This window comes from Coturnix japonica, chromosome 37, assembly GCF_054131305.1.
Source record: "Coturnix japonica strain WE chromosome 37, WE-NBRP24, whole genome shotgun sequence".
NCBI lineage: Eukaryota > Metazoa > Chordata > Aves > Galliformes > Phasianidae > Coturnix > Coturnix japonica.
The window spans coordinates 3,097,022-3,112,763 of NC_140699.1; the positions used below are offsets into that span (position 1 = coordinate 3,097,022).

Below are 15,742 nucleotides of genomic sequence, written 5' to 3' on the forward strand. Positions count from 1 at the left end.
ATCCCAGCCATTATTATGTCTCACCGATATTTTGCCGATGTTGTGCGTTATTACTATCCCAGCTGAGGTCTTCCACTGGCTATTTTTGCTCTGCTGGTACCACTCCAGGACACCCAGGAGAGTTATTCTTTTCCCACTCTTGTGTAGCTGCTCGCCTAATCATGCCTCTTTCTTCTCCAGTAAACAACATATCCATAATAGACATCATTTCCATCCACGAGTACAAATTTGGCCCCAGAAATTGATCTAATAGTTCTGCTACACTTATAGGATCTTCAGTCGAGGATTTCAATTCCTTTATAAAATGTCTGACTTCTGCAAATGACGCCAGGAAGGAAGTACAGGCAGGAGGCCCAGCACCCTGCAACCTCCAGGTGGGGGAGAGCAGCCAAGGATTCCTTTGGGATCTGCAGGTTCATTGTGTGGAGCATTGCATCAAGAAACATCTGTGTATAGAGATGATGGCAGAGGTACAGAGCTGAGCATCATAGAGAGGCAGAGAGGCTCAGCTCGTTTCCCACCATAAGACAGGAACTAGGAGCCACAAAGAAAGTGTGGGCTCATTCTGCTTTCCTCTTCTGTCCCACGCCATCTGCCCTGTCAGAGGAGAGGAACAGCCACGCTTCCACTGAGACGTTCCTCTCACAGCCAGGCACGCCTCAGGTTGGAGCATTGCCGGCTGCTGGATGGGAAAAGCAGCTGCAGAAGTCCGTGTACACAGGAGTGTGCGGAGAAGTGGGGTAGCAAAAGTGTGTGAGTGCAAGTGTGAGTGTGTGCAGGATGGGTGGGAAATGTGTGTGCATGCACGTGCATGGAGTGCAAGGATGGGGTTGTGCACATTGGTATGAGCAGAGGGGTGTGCAAAGGGGTGGGGTTGTACATGTGTGTAGATGCAGAAGTGTTCCTGGATGGAATTTGCACGTGGATGTGCAGAGCGTCTGCAAGCATGTGGATGCACGTGCATAAGCAGTGTGTGAAGGGATGTTCTTTCAAGTGTATGTGTGCAAGGATGGGGCTGAATGTCAGGGTGTGCAGGGATGGGGTGGTACGTGTGTGTGTGTGTGTGTGTGTGTGTGTGTGCAGGGATGGGGTGGTACATGTGTGTGTGTGTGCAGGGATGGGGTGGTACGTGTGTGTGTGTGTGTGTGTGTGCAGGGATGGGGTGGTGGCCATTTGCACGAGCACAGAGGTGTGCAAAGCGGTGGGCGATTGCTCCGTTGAAGCAAGAAGCAAGCGTGACAGTGCTCCAGTTGTAAGGAAGTGCATTGCTGGAACAGGGCAGAGCTGAGCCTGCAACTGCAGCCTCCTTTGCACAGCCCAGCTCTCAGAGGGTGAGACAGTTGTGCTTCCTGAGCAGCTCAGGGACGTTGTGGACAGAAGCAGCCGAGTCCAAAGTTCCTGGTGTGAAGTGCTCCGAACATCGGGCTCTCTGGGCGAGCTCCCGGCTGACAGCACTGCTCCCCTCTGCCCTCGCCCGGGCCTGCTGGGAGCTGCAGGGCCTGCTGGGAGCTGCAGGCCCCGCAGGAACTACCACTCCCAGGATGCTGTGCGGCAGCACCGGGCGCCGCCATGACAGTGCTGTGTGCAGTGCTGTGCAGGGCTGGGCCTGTGGGCTCAGGGCACCGGGTGCTCCTTCCCTGAGCCTGCCAGGAGGTAAGGCACCGTGAGGGTGGTTTGGGGGAGACCAAAAGACGTAGAGAGGACGTAGGTGGGACATGGAGGTGAGATAGATGGGGCATGAACTGGATCTAGAGAGAGGGGTGAGAAGGCAAGGTGGATATCCGACAGGTGGGGACAGGGGCCTGTACAGGTCAAGGGCCAAGTCCAGCTCTGCAAGCACAGCAACATGTCGGGGACGCCGGGCTGCAGCTGGGGATGGAGCAGAGCAAGATGGAGAAAGGGGGGAACATTCAGGGAGCGAAGAAATCTCCAAGTGGGGCTTTCTCCATAGCTCAGCCTGCAGCGCAGCCACACGACCTAGGCAGGCCTCAGACTGGGATCCTGCTGCTGGGTGCTGCAGGGTGCAGCCTGGCTCAGTCCTCTCTGCACCTGGGGACTGATGGCTGTGTCTGGGATGGCAGTGAGCCTCCTCCACTCCAGGCTGAGCCACTCAGCTCTCCCAGAATTCCCGTCCATCCCCCTTTCTCATCCCTCCATTCCCACGCAGAACTGACTGAGGAGGGGAGGGATGGGTCCAATGGTGGTGGCAGATCTGGGACACTGCCCTTTCTGCTGCCCTTTCACATTGCCCTGAAGGTGGGCCCGGGGGCCTGGGGAGGTGGGCTTTGTAACTGAAGGAACGGCCGCAGGCAGGCAGAAATATGGCAAAGACATGTAATCATTGAACGTAGCAAACAGTCAAGAAATGACAGTATTCCCAACCATTTCCCATCCTAACAATCCTTTCTGATCCCACCCCCTCAAACTCCCACCCCCAATCAACTTCCCTCCCTCTGCCAAAAACCTCCCAGCCCCCTGTTGTAATCCAAGAAGAATGGCAGCAGCCATGGATCAAGAGAAGGACTTGACAGAGCAGCAGCTGTGGAGCAGGATAAAGAGCAAACCGTGTTGGTGGTGGATGCGGCAGGCAGTGCCAGCAGGGCATCCCCTGCTTCAAAGTGCACCTTTCCTCTCTCACCCACCACACATTCTCTCCTGCATTCAGGGTCTGAGGGATTTCTTCCAGTTGTACTCCATATCCACGTGGCCAGTGCGTGATACAGAGCCCAAGTGGAACACCTGCTTGGAAAATGAAATCAACTCCCCCATTCAGTTCTATGAGCGTGCGCCTTCCTCTCAAGTGATGCGTGGTCATATTTGAAAAATCCAAATTAGTTGGATATAAGAGAGGTAATAGCATCATAACCGAGCATTACTAATACATTCAATGATTATTGCCGCAGATTCCAGCACCATTTGTAACATCAGACCCCATTGGATTCACATCCAATCTATTAACATAGTAGAAGCACAAGATAACCTGGATAATGCCTAATAACTCTGGTTCCTGAGACAGTAGTTGGCGAACCTGAAGGCAAAAGGTCAGCCCGCTAGGACAAACAGCCAGACAGCAGTATGGTTAAATATGGCTGCGTCCATCGACTGCCCGAAAAGCCATGCTTTTATAGCAGACAGACGAGGGCATTTAAAAACCACACACACTAATTGAAGGAAAGCTATTGCAATAACAACCCTAAAACCCCCGTTGAAAGCCCCGAGCTACTCATTCTTTTCCTAGAGGTGTCCTTGGTTCTCATGCTGTTTCTCCCTCCACAGCTGCTGCTCTGTGAAGCCCTTCTCTTGATGCATGGCTGCTGCTCTGTAAAATTCTTCTGGTATTACAACGGCCCCCCAGATTCCCACCCCAATAATTCCTTCCTCCAAATTGCAACACTGAATTTCAGAGTGTAACATTATCAGAGTACAATTTCTCCCCCAGAATTGCCACCGCACCAAGTTCCCTCCTCATCTCCCTTTCTGCTCTTCTCGTCTGCGCGTCTTCCTTACTTTCACCCTGTCCTTTTTCTTCTGGTGATGGAGATCTTCAGGCTGGAGGAGCTCTTGTCTTGCTGCAGCCACCCCAGCATCCCTTGCCAGCTGTGCTGTGCCCAAACTCATCCTCGCTGATCCATGCCAGCCGATCATCGATGTCAGCCATGTCCTCCGGGCTGCCTGCGCTTGTTGTCACTGCTGGAACAGCAGTCTGGAAAAGGCAATCTGGAAAAGTAAGTTCTTTGTACTTGAAAACTTCTCAGTTCCTTCTGATCTCGATATACAAAGTAGTTCCAAGTCCCTGTAGCTTTTGTGTTTTCTTTTGCAGAAGGATTCTGTGATTCTGTGTGATTCTGTGATCTTTGAGATCCTTTTCAACCCAGGCCATTCTATGACTGTACAGTTCCATACTGGAACAAATATAAAATGCTAACTATGTAAAACATGGAGTCAAACCTGTGTGATTTGTCCACACCAGGAGGTGATTAGAAAACAATTTGTAAGCTACAAAGCTGCTTGCTGGAAAGGAAGAGAAAATAAAACTACAAGAAACAAGGAAAACCTTTCTTCCTGAAAATAGGAAGAATAATGGACCTGCCATGAAATTTGGGTGAAGCTGCCTGATTTTATGAAGCTATTCACATTATTTTCTTGGTGCTGTGTTTCCCAAATGAGTGGTTTCTGGCTCTGCTGCAGCACCAGTCTGCATGTGAATATCAACTCTACTCTCCATCTGGGAAGATTAAGACTTCACTTCTCCCACCAGCACCACTGAATTACAGTTACTCAGTGATTAAACAAAGGAATCCTTAAAGAAGGGTTTACAGCTGTCGTGTTATCTGAAGTGCTTGGGGCATTCTGATGCTATTAAGCTCTATGTATTAACAAGTTCAAAAAGAAAAGGTAGGCATCTGATTGTTGTGACAGTTTCTAAGTGATTTGGAAAGCTGTACCTCCCAACCACTCCTTCTATTTGATGGAGGTGACAAAGCTCAGTTTAATTTCTGACTGCTGTTTAAATTCTGAAGCTGGAGCTGGTTCCTGGAGCAGAAAAAGCTCGGAAGCTGTCCCTCCTACAAGCAGGCACCTCTGAGCAAAATATGACATCTCAATTTCTGATGGTAAGGTCAGGAGATCTGATACCAGCGTCTAGCTTTCGGCTTCATGCTGTGTTAGTGGGACCTTTGGCATCTAGCACTTAATGATCTTGAAGGTTTCTTCCAACCCAAGCCCTCCCATGATCCTATGATTCTGTGATTTCACTCAGGTTTATTAAGATGAGATGAGTTCTCCTAAATGCACTGTTCTCCATATGATTATATTTGGAGTCTTAAATTATAATTGGGTGACTTAAACCAGACACCAAACTTTCTGATGGCCAAAATTAAATGAAATCAATCCTTTACTGTGTCAGTAGTCTGTAACTAGAGCCCATCAGGTAATTCCCAGCCTCCTGCCTGTATCAGTGGCTGCACACAGTGAAAAAGTCTGATGGGATTTTAACCTCTAAAATGTTCCAAAGCAACCAGAGGGTGAATATATTCACTATGCAAATACCTGCAGGAATAAGCTTGTCATGTATGTCCTCAGGTACCACAGTAGTTAATGGTGGGACTCAGTAGGTCATGCTGAAAGTTGAGTCTGCTGATCTTGAAGGTCTTTTCCAGCCTACATGACCTTCTGCTAATATTTCTGTATTTATTTCTGTTCAGCTCCCAGAAAACCTCCCACCCAGCCCCCAGTTGACCCCGTGGTGAAAAATAAAACAGAAACCTCAGTGATGCTGGCATGGTCCCCTCCGAAGATGCACTGCCCCATTCCAATCAATGGCTACATGTGGAACCCAATAAACTAACTGGCTTCACGTGGGTGAGGTGCCACGAGTCTCATGTCCCCGTCCCAGAGTTCACGGTGAGCAATCTGTCTGAAGAGGCTGATGATCAGTTCCGAGTGTCTGCAGTCAATGCGCATGGACAGAGCCCGTCTCTGGAATTCCCAGGGAGCGTGCACCTTGGTAAGCACAAAAACCCCAGTGGAAATGGGTCAGTGTGTGCTGAGCAGCTGTGTTGGTTCCCTAAAGATGCTTCCTTTGACTTTAAGGATAGTAGTGCATTAACACACCAAAGGCTTTCCCTTATTCCTAGTTCTCCTATCTCATATCAACCTCCAGCTACCACTAAAGTGATACAAGTTATGTTTCTGTGACAGGGACATGAATATCCTTATCTTTTGATATCTCATATGTGCAAGATCTGTAACAGATCTTAAGCATAGAAGTGCTTCTTCCAGCACTCATGCAAAGGGAGAAGTAGAAATGTCCCTATGATTTAATCTTCCATCTCTAAATGAGATACCAGACTTGCATCTAAAGAGCATTAAGACATCCATGTTGTTCTTCCTCAGAACCAGTCCTGGTTGTGAAATCCCCCCTAACAACTGGTGAAGCTGTACCTGGAGGGGATGCCATGTTTACTATTGACCTTACAACAACGTGTTGCGGCACTTGGTACCTCAATGGTAAAGTCTTACAGGAAAGCGAGACCTGGATCATCAAGAGAACCCAAACTACTCACAGCCTAATCATAAAGAACGTCCCCAAGAAGGATGATGGAGCAGAAGTGAAATTTGTTGCCAAAAATGTTGATGTCAGCACCAAGATGAGAGTGAGAGGTATTTGCTTTGATCCTTCTCCTTTCCTCTTACAGTCAAGGCATAGTTGCTGTGATCTGATGATTAGAACGGGGGCTGCAGGCATTCACTGACTGTACCAAATACCTGAAATTGCATCCCATGGACTGACGTGAGTCCTGGTAATGACCTAAACATGATAGCACTGAGTGTAGGGTAAGCCAATCTACCCAGCTGCTTGGTATCTGAACCAGATTGCTCCATGCCAGCTGATGAATGTCTGCAGTTCACAGCTACTGGTCAGTGCCTTCAGTCAGCAGGTTTACCACTGCATCACCATAGAGCAGTACTTTCAGCTCCAGGTTCAGACAGCCTTTCTGATTGCACTGGAATAGTTTAGAAGTAGGGGAGCAATCATTCCAATAATATCTCTATCAATCAGCTTTGCATGACAAAATAAAACAAATAAAGTTTCATTATGGGAGGAGCTGTTTGTCATTGGGTGGAAACCTCCGCAGAAGCATGTTTAGAGCATTCTTAATCAGTAGAAGGAGATGTTTGGTTGATTTTTACTTAGTAAATCCGGCAAGAAGAACAAATTAAATATCTTGAATTGCTCAGCACTGACCCAGTTATGAGTGCAGGAACAGAAGGTGATACTTTTTCAGAGATCTTGCAGCAAACATTGACCACGTTAGCCTGATATCAATTGAAATAACGAGGCCTTTGCTCCTGACAGGTGCTGCAGTGAGATTTACCAATAAGAGCAAAGATGTAGAAAAGATCTCCGCTCGGCTGCGTGAGGAAGCCAAACTGCAGGCTGAGCTTTCAGACACAGGTGCTACTGTGGAGTGGATGAAGGATGGGAAGGAGCTCAAGGCCAGTGAAAAATAGGAACTGCACATTGTGGGGAAGAAACACACCCTGAAAATTCACAGCGTCTCCATGGATGATGCTGCAAGTTATCAGTGCATCTGTGAGGGGGATAAAATGCTCTATCAGCTTTCAGTGAAAGGTATGTGACAGTCTGGGCTGTCCTCTTCCTGCCCAGGGCCAGCAGACTGCATTCACCTGACTCCCCGACAGTCCAGCTGTTGTCAGACAGCATCTGGGGTGTTTTCAGTGGCTGTTTTGACTTGAACTGGCCAATCTGCTTTGTAGAGCCATTTGATTTCTGTGTTCTGTCCTGTGATTCGTCCCTAAGATATAGAGGAAATCAAGGGAAAGATAGGAAAAAGAGCATCCCAGTCTTCCTGTTCTTCTCCCAGGGTGGCCACGAGAGATGATGTAAACAGCTCTTTTTGTAGCAGTGATCCCAAATGTAGAAGAGACCTGTGAAGAGTCACAGGGATGTTTACTTAGCTGTCATTCCATGGTGGGCTTTTTCTTGCACAGATGTAGAGAGAAACTTAACTTTCCCACGCAGGTCTCTGTTTTGCTGCAGGGTGTAGGTCTGATCTCTGAGATCCACACGCTGGGCCTTGATTGCAATAAATGAGAGCCCTTTGTTTTCTCCAGTGGAAGACTTTCCATTTCTGCAGTACCCTCTGCAGATGACACAAATGCAAATGCACCTTCTTCCCAGCAACACTTGCCTTTTTTTTTTTTTTACACTGAGTATGCATGAGGCTCTTCATCATATTCTGCTGGCTTGTCACCCTTGTTGATCCATGGAGAAACAACAAAGCCCTAGTGTATGCACTTTGGCATTGGAGAGCTTACTTAATTGCTTCTTCTCAAAGAACAAACTCCAGAGAGACATGGAGAAAGCTCCAAACAGAATTGAATAATGGGACTAAATTGATGGAGAGCAGAACTTCCTGCCAAGGCTTGTCAGCTAGTCTTAATTTTGCTTTTCTTCTCTCAGTCATGTTAGCATAATATTTCATACTGGCAGGTCTGCCCCCAGAATTAACTGAATTAGCTGATGGACGTTTCCATGTGCTTTGCACTGTAATGTGACTATCAAATGAGTAATCAATGCTGTTATTTTAAAACCTGTGTTGGCAAGCTGTAAGACAAACAACTGCTGTTGGTAGCTTGGTTACTGCAGAATCAGCTTTCGTGTATCTCATAGATAGGGAAGAGACCCTTAAGGGTCAGCTAGTTGGACTGCCTGGCAATGAACAGGGGCACCGCAGCTCCATCAGGTGCTCTGAGCCCTGTCCAGCCTGACTTTGAACATCCTCAGGCTCACCAATCTTATACCCATGCCACACACTCGCAGTATTTCACCATTCAGCATTGCCACTTGTATCTTCTCTTGCTGTAAACCAGAGCTAGCTGGTAAATCATCTGCTGTGCGGGTCAGCTGTGTCTCTCCCATGGGCATCACGTGGCTGCTGGGAGGCTCTGAAGAGCTGCAGCCAGAGGTGTGTCACCCGCTGGGCCTCGTGCCCAAAGGAGCCCACAGGAAAGTGTTGTTGCAGTTTGTCATGCACTGCACTGCCATGAGACTTGACGTGCCAGACATCCTCTGACACGTGACCTCCTGCATCCAGGCAGGACATCTGAGACGTCTCCTTCAGCCTGACGTGGCTGCAGTTTCACACTGGTTTTACTAAGGAAGGAGAAGGCACGTGGATGAAACTCTTTTCCTGCTCTTCCTGGCATTAGCTCATAGTACAAGTAAAGCACTGTCAGGTCAAGCCTGGAGGAGTAATGCTTGTCACTGACATGTTCCTGTTCAGGGTGGAGCTGGAGGGTAAAATAACACAAGAAATTGTCATTGAAATTCAAGATCTGTGAAATTCAGCTGGCTGCATTCACAGAACCTGGCGTTAAGATCTGTTTTCTGGTTTATTTCTTGAGCCTATTTTCCATAACCCAGTCCTCATTTATGAACTGAAGCTCTACTGAAAGCCTTTCGCTGTGTATGCTCATGCTGCAGCGCAGCGCTTGTGACCTTTAACAGCACATTCACATTCCTCTGATCACAGGATCCTTAAGGTTGATTAAGACCCTCTAGTCCGACTGCTCACCCATCACCACCATGATGCTCACCATCAGCTTAGCTAAAAACTCAGCAGAGATGATAGATCAAGCCCAACACTGGATTTGGGATGGCTAGAGAATCCTAAGATATTGAAGGATTGCTTGCAGGTGGTGTTGGCTCAGGTATTCACCCTGCATCCCACCTCCTGTTCTGTTTGGTTGAGAATCATGCATTCTGCAATTTCACTTTGTAATTCAAAGACCCTGGCTTTATCTGTTGACAAACTGATCTAAAACAAGCCAAGAAGACTCCGTTGGAACTGGTTGATGCAGAACAAAGGCATCCCCAAAGGACAAGTTGCACTGTTTGATGAACATTATTGGATGAGAGCTAAGCTAAGATTTAAAAAGTTCTGGGGCTGTCTCTGAGCATCAAATACAGAGGAAGCCTGCATGATTCCCTGAGAATGGATACCTCCTACTTTGGTGTAGGGTGAAGGGAACACTAGCAGTAACTCCTATCACAAAATGTCACATGGCTCAGACAAAATGCCATCAAGAGGGCTTAATTAGGAGCACCAAATGGTCACAAGATGGTCTTAGGGCAGGGAAGTAATCTATCTATGTGATATTGATTGATGCTGTTAGTTCTTAACAGCTTGACTCTAGAGGGACTGTTCTTCTTTGGTCACCTAGTTTTAAAAGAATAGATGGCTCCTGTCTATTACAATTTTTAATGCATTATTTGTTCACTGATGCCATAAATGTGCCTGGCATAGCAATTGGCCTTGGTATATTCAGCTCGGCGTCCAGTCGGATCTTGAATATCTCCACAGAAGGAGACTCCACCACCTCCCTGGGCAGCCTGTTCCAGTGCTACGTCACCCTCACCGTAAAGAAGTTCTTCCGCATCTTCGTGCAGAACTTCCAATGCTGAAGTTTCATCCCATTACCCCTAGTCCTGTCCCTACACATTACTGAAAAGAGACCAGCCACGCCACTATGGCACCCACACCTCAGGTATTTATAAACCTGGATCAAATCCCCTCTCAGCCTTCCCTTCTCAAGGCTAAACAGACCCAGTTTGCTAAATCTCTCCTCATAGGGGAAATGCTCCAGGCCCTCCACCATCTTAGTGGCCCTCCGCTGGACTCTTTCCAAGAGATCCCTGTCTTTTTTGTACTGGGGAGCGCAGAACTGGACACAGCACTCCAGAGGAGGCCCCACCGGGGCAGAGTAGAGGAGGAGGATCACCTCCCTCGACCCGCTGGCCATGCTCTTTTTAATACACCCCAGGATGCCATTGGCCTTTTTGGCCACTAGGGCACACTGCTGGCTCATGGTCAATCTGTCGTCCACCAGGACGCCCAGGTCCCACTCAGCAGAGCTCCTGTCCAGCAGCTCTTCCCCCAGCCTGTACTGGTGCATGCAATTATTTCTCCCTAGGTGCAAGACTCTACACTTGCTTTTGTTAAACCTCATCTGGTTTCTTACTGCTCAGCTCTCCAGCCTGTCCAGGTCTCTCTGAATGGCAGCACAGCCTTCAGGCGTGTCAGCCAATCCTCCCAACTTCGTGGCATCAGCAAACTTGCTGAGGGTGGTCACTATCCCCTCATCAAGGTAACTGATGAAGATGTTGAACAAGACCGGACCCAGCACAGACCCCTGGGGGACGCCGCTAGTTACAGGCCTCCAGCCAGATTCCGCACCACCAACGACAACCCTCTGCACTCGGCCAGTCAGCCAATTCTCGACCCACTTCACCGTCCACTCATCTATCCCATACTTCCTCAGCTTTGTTATAAGGATGTCAAGGGGGACAGCATCAAAAGCCTTACAGAAATCAAGGTAGACTACATCTACCACTCTCCCCCTGTCCACCCAGCTAGTGACATCTTCATAAAAGGCCTACAGGTTGGTCGAGCACGACCTCCCCTTGGTGAACCCATGCTGAGTACTCCTGATAACCTCCTTTTCTCCCAGTTGTCTGGAGATGGCATCCAGCACAAGCTGTTCCATCACCTTCCCTGGGACAGAGGTGAGGCTGACTGGCCTATAATTACCCGGGTCCTCCTTCTTGCCATTTTGAAGACAGGAGTGACACTGGCCGTCCTCCAGTCTTCAGGCACCTCCCCAGTTCTCCAAGACCTCTGATAGATTACAGAGAGCGGCTCAGCAACGACCTCCAGCAGCTCCCTCAGCACCTGTGGATGCACCCCATCAGGTCCCAAGGATTTATGGACCTTAATGTTTCCTAGGCACTCACAGACCACCTCTTCCCTGACTAAAGGGAAATCTCCCATTCCCCACACTCTCTCATTAACCTCCAGGGCCTGGGATTCCGGAGGGAGAGCCCTTTCACTAAAGACAGAAGCAAAAAAGGCGTTCACTATTTCCACCTCCTCAGCATCCCTCCTCTCCCTGGAAGCACTCAAGGCCAGGCTGGATGTGTTGTGAGCAACCTGGTCTACAGCGAGGTGTCCCTGTCTATAGCAGGTTGGAACGAGGTGATCTTAAGGGTCCCTTCCAACACAAACCATTCTAAGATTCTAGGACAGAAAAACAGGCCAGCTCTCCCACATTGTTTCAGTGTCATTTACTTATAAAACAAGCTCTGGGACAACCCGAGAAGGTATTTGTTCCACGTGCAGCATCACCTGTGATAGAAACCAAGGAAGCCTACAGCAGGCCTCAGGACTCAGCAAGCCTTTTTGGCTCAAAGCAGGGCCAGCTGGAGCAGCTTACCACGAGTGCACCCAGAAGGGCCTCCATGCAGCTGCAGGCTTGCCGCATGTCATTGCATGTCATTGTGATGCAACAGTGGGTGAGCGTGACATAAAGCTGCAGGCTGGAACTCCGGCTGGGGTGGCCTCAGTTCGCTGCTGCTGGAGCGAGAGGTGGTAGCGGAGGGTTGCAGCTCTCAGAGAGTTCCTACCAGGAGCCATGGAGTGCTGTTGCAGTGCTGGATTCCGAAATCCAGATGAATTTCTGAGCAGAGCGGGGAAGAGCGGAAAGGTGAGCGCTGCTACATCAAGAGAGAGCTGAGTGCAGTAGCCTGGGGTATGCAGGGCTGCTCTGGGGCTGTAGATGCTCTCCAGAGGCTGAGGGACACTTCTCCTCATGCTGGTGCTGGAGAAGGCTTGCAGGGAATCGCACCTCTCTGCACATCCCAGCATCGGTTACAGAAGTGGGGAGGGAGCTGCCAAAGGGAGCGGAGGTGGGCTGGAGAGGGGAATGGAGTGTCTGAGTGTCCAAGCGTGTCTTTGTCTTTCTAGCTCCGACCCAGAGGACAGGAAGTTGGAGCAGGAGGTAGCTGGCTGTTGGACCTTCCACTCGGGGTTAAAATCCCTGTGCAGCCCGGCACCAAGCTCCTTTTCGCCAGGAGAAAGCTGGGGGAAAAGGTGAGAGGAGTAAGGAAGCGTCAAAAAGGGCTCTTGTTTCCTGGGGTTGCCGCCATGCCAAGGAGGCCTTGTGTTGGGATGCCAATCCCATGTGTTGGGATGCTGGGGCCAGGCATCCATCAGGCACAGAAATGTGGAGACCGGGTCGTTCCTGGAGGAGGGTGCAACCCTCTGCTCTCCCTCTTGGAGGACTTAGGAAAACCCAGACATGACTGTTTGGGAAAGAGGCAAGAGGCCAGCCTGTGGGTGTGAGCAGCTTGGAAGTGTCTCTGTCTCTTTGCTGCTCTCTCCTTCCCCATTCACACTCTACAACACATCTCTTCCAGCTCCACCAGCCTTCTCCTCAGTTTGACCTGAGAGATCCGTACAGTCGCAATCTGTGCACAGAGTACAACAGCCTGCATGACCCGCATCTGCGGGAGTTCCACAACCGCAAAAACAACCTGCGGAACCTGAAGAAACGGGGCTTGGTCACCGAGGATGGCGACGTAAGTTTGGCTGTTGGGCTGACCAACACGGGTCTCCTCAGGAGGGCTTTCCAGTCTGCCAGGCAGGGGCCTGACACTACAGCCATCTGTCATTGTCTCTTCTGTAGGTTGTCTGCACTCTGAAGGAGTTCAACGAGTACAGGCAGTACCTGACCAGGCTGAAGCTGGAGAAAAAGCAGGCAAAGAGGCGAGAAGAGGTAGGCAAAGCCCAGTATTGGTAGGCACGTGTCAGCAGCATGGCACTGAGGGCACGGGCTTTACTTGATGGATCTGAGGGAGATGGGGAAAGCAGAAAAGGTGAGGGGCGGGCTGGTGGTCTAGGCATTGAGGCATGGAAAGGACAGCTCAGCTCAGAGCTGAGCTAGCACAGCGTGCTGGTGTGAAGGCAGCCTGGAAAGTTGCTTGCTTACAAGCAGAGCACTGTGGCAGCCGTTCTCTTCTGCCCTCATTGCAAGGCTGAAGCAGTGTGCTTGCCCTCTTCTGCGTAAAGCAGCAGTACTTAGGGTGGGAAGCACTCTCTAAGACAAGACCAAGCATAAACCCTCTGTTCCCTCCCAGGATGAGCTTCTTCGGGAGATTTCCAATTTGAAGAAATCGATCCACAGACTACAGATGGCCAGGGACAAGTTCCAGCCCGGTCCCGTGGATTACATTGCGGGTTCGAAAATCAGACCCACAATGCTTCATAAACCAGCTGGCCCCTCTCCTTCATGCTATAATCTTCTGTCTGGACAATGCAGAAGGAATGTGGCTTTGATGGAGCGTGGCCTTCAGGGAGACTCATGGAGCACAGGGCGTGCAATGAAGCTGCCTGAGAAGTCACCCAAACCTGCGTTGGGCAGGGAAGGCTCCAAACTCCCCAGAATCATCCAGACTACTTCTGCGTCAACAACAAACTCCAAACTCCCCAGAAGCATTCGTACTGCTTCTGACCCAACAGCAAACTCCAGAGTCCCCAGAATCATCCAGACTACTTCTGCGTCAACAACAAACTCCAAACTCCCCAGAAGCATTCGTACTGCTTCTGACCCAAAAACAAACTCCAGAGTCCCTAGAAGCATCCAGGCCCCAGTGAAGGGAAAAGGAAAAAAAGGGGAAAACAAGTAGAGAGATTGGCCAAAAACCAAAACAGTGGCAACAAATTAGTTTTAATTGGCTTAATTAATTTTAATTTGTTTAATTCGTTTTAATTTGTTTAATTAATTGACCAAAGATGATACCAGAATGCAAGATAACACACTACAGTACAATATATCATAATTAGTATCAGAATTAGAATTAAAACCAATAAAAAAAATTAAAAAAATAACATTACAAAGTGTGTCCGAAAACTGAAGTCCTTATTCTAAAGCCGAGGTGAGACAACCCAGGGAGTTCTCGTGCTGCTGGGATCAAAAAGGAAAGGGGAGATCAAGTGATATACGGATGGCTTTTATCTTTTGCACTGAACATAAAGGGTGACAGAGCAGCAAGCAATCCTCTGGGGGATGTAGTTGTTCTCTGCTGGGGGTACATGCAGTGTTACAGGCTTGGGACAGAATGGCTGGATGACTGTGAAGAGGAAAGGGACCTGGGGCTGTTGGTCGATGCTCTGCTCAACATGAGCCCACAGTGTGCCCAGGTGGCCAAGAAGGCCAAGGGCATCCTGGCCTGTATAAGAAACAGTGTGGCCAGCAGGAGCAGAGAGGTGATCATCCCTCTGTACTCAGCTCTGGTGAGGCCGCATCTCAAGTACTGTGTTCAGTTTTGGGCTCCTCACTACAAGAAGGACATGGAGGATGAGGTCCTCACAGGGGACTTCAACCACCCTGATATCTGTGGGAGGGACAACACAGCATTGCACCAGAAATCAAAGAGGTTTCTGGAATGTGCTGATGATAACTTCCTCTTCCAAGTAGTATGGGAACCTCAAAGATCAGGTTAGGAAAGCTAAAACCCAGGCAGAACTAAATCTAGCTGGGGACAGAAAGGGGAACAGGTATATCAGTGATTAAAAAGAAGGTAAGCGAGGATGTGGGCCCTCTCTGGAAGGCAACTAGAGGCCTGGTCATGAGGAATACAGAGAGAGCTGAGGTGCTCAATGACTTCTTTGCTTCAGGCCTCACTGGCAAGTGCTCTAGGCCCAGAGCCCAAACTGCAGAAAGCAACAGTAAAACTTGGAGAAGGTGGATCTGTAAGTGCTGTAAGTGAAGATGAGGTTCTAGACCATCGAAAGAATCTGAAGCTGCACAAGTCCAAGGGATCCATCCGCAGGTTCTGAGGGAACTGGTGGATGAACTTGCCAAGCCGCTGTGCATCGTATTTGAAAGGTCATGGCAGTCTGGCGAAGTTCCCACTGATCAGAAAAGGGGAAACATAACCCCCCTATTCCGGATCGGGAAAAAAGAAGATCCAGGGAACTACAGGCCAGTCAGTCTCACCTCTGTGCTTGGTAAGATCGCGGGGTAGATCCAACTGAAGGCCCTACTGCACCACACGGAAAAATAAAGACAAGGTGGCTGGTGGTAATCAAAATGGTTTCACCATGGGCAAGTCAGACGTGACAAACTTGGTGGCCCATGTCAACTTCATGAAGTTCAACAAGGACAAGTGCCCTGAGTTGGGGAAATCTCAAGCACAGATAAAGGTTGGGTGGAGAATGGCTTGAGAGCAGCACCGAGGAGAAGGATTTGGGGGTCTCAGATGATTCAGCACGAGGTGGCAGTGTACGCTTGCGGCCTGGAAGGCCAAATATATCCCAGGTTTCATCAAGAGAAGTGTGACCAGCGAGTCAAGGAGGCGACTCTGCCCCTCCGCGCT

General features: G+C 49.3%; 1 protein-coding gene across 3 annotated transcripts; it reads left to right on the forward strand.

The window, feature by feature from the left end:
* Window positions 1-1,555: 1,555 nt before the first annotated feature.
* Window positions 1,556-14,127, forward strand: LOC146754932 (obscurin-like protein 1). Of its 3 annotated transcripts, XR_014938478.1 has the most exons (7): window positions 1,556-1,653; window positions 3,541-3,725; window positions 5,205-5,506; window positions 6,860-7,135; window positions 12,330-12,455; window positions 12,782-13,140; window positions 13,502-14,127. XR_014938478.1 is itself a non-coding variant. In XM_085526457.1 (6 exons), exons 2-3 carry the CDS (start codon window positions 5,281-5,283, stop codon window positions 7,012-7,014), a joined length of 381 nt encoding a protein of 126 aa, XP_085382583.1. In that variant the 5' UTR covers window positions 1,874-3,725; window positions 5,205-5,280; the 3' UTR covers window positions 7,015-7,135; window positions 12,330-12,455; window positions 12,782-13,140; window positions 13,502-14,120. The 3 variants fall into 3 exon arrangements, 2 of the variants coding, with proteins under 2 accessions (XP_085382583.1, XP_085382582.1); XM_085526457.1 differs by lacking the exon at window positions 1,556-1,653 and having other exon boundaries at window positions 1,874-3,725; window positions 13,502-14,120; XM_085526456.1 differs by lacking the exons at window positions 1,556-1,653; window positions 3,541-3,725; window positions 5,205-5,506; window positions 6,860-7,135 and adding an exon at window positions 10,834-12,069 and having other exon boundaries at window positions 13,502-14,092.
* Window positions 14,128-15,742: the final 1,615 nt, after the last annotated feature.

Bases quoted from the DNA above. Each gene is read 5' to 3' on its own strand.
- LOC146754932 (XM_085526456.1), top strand. From the start codon at position 11,998: ATGGAGTGCTGTTGCAGTGCTGGATTCCGAAATCCAGATGAATTTCTG. The intron at 12,070-12,329 runs GTGAGCGCTGCT...TTGTCTTTCTAG, and splicing joins GAGCGGGGAAGAGCGGAAAG to CTCCGACCCAGAGGACAGGA. The intron at 12,456-12,781 runs GTGAGAGGAGTA...CATCTCTTCCAG, and splicing joins GGAGAAAGCTGGGGGAAAAG to CTCCACCAGCCTTCTCCTCA.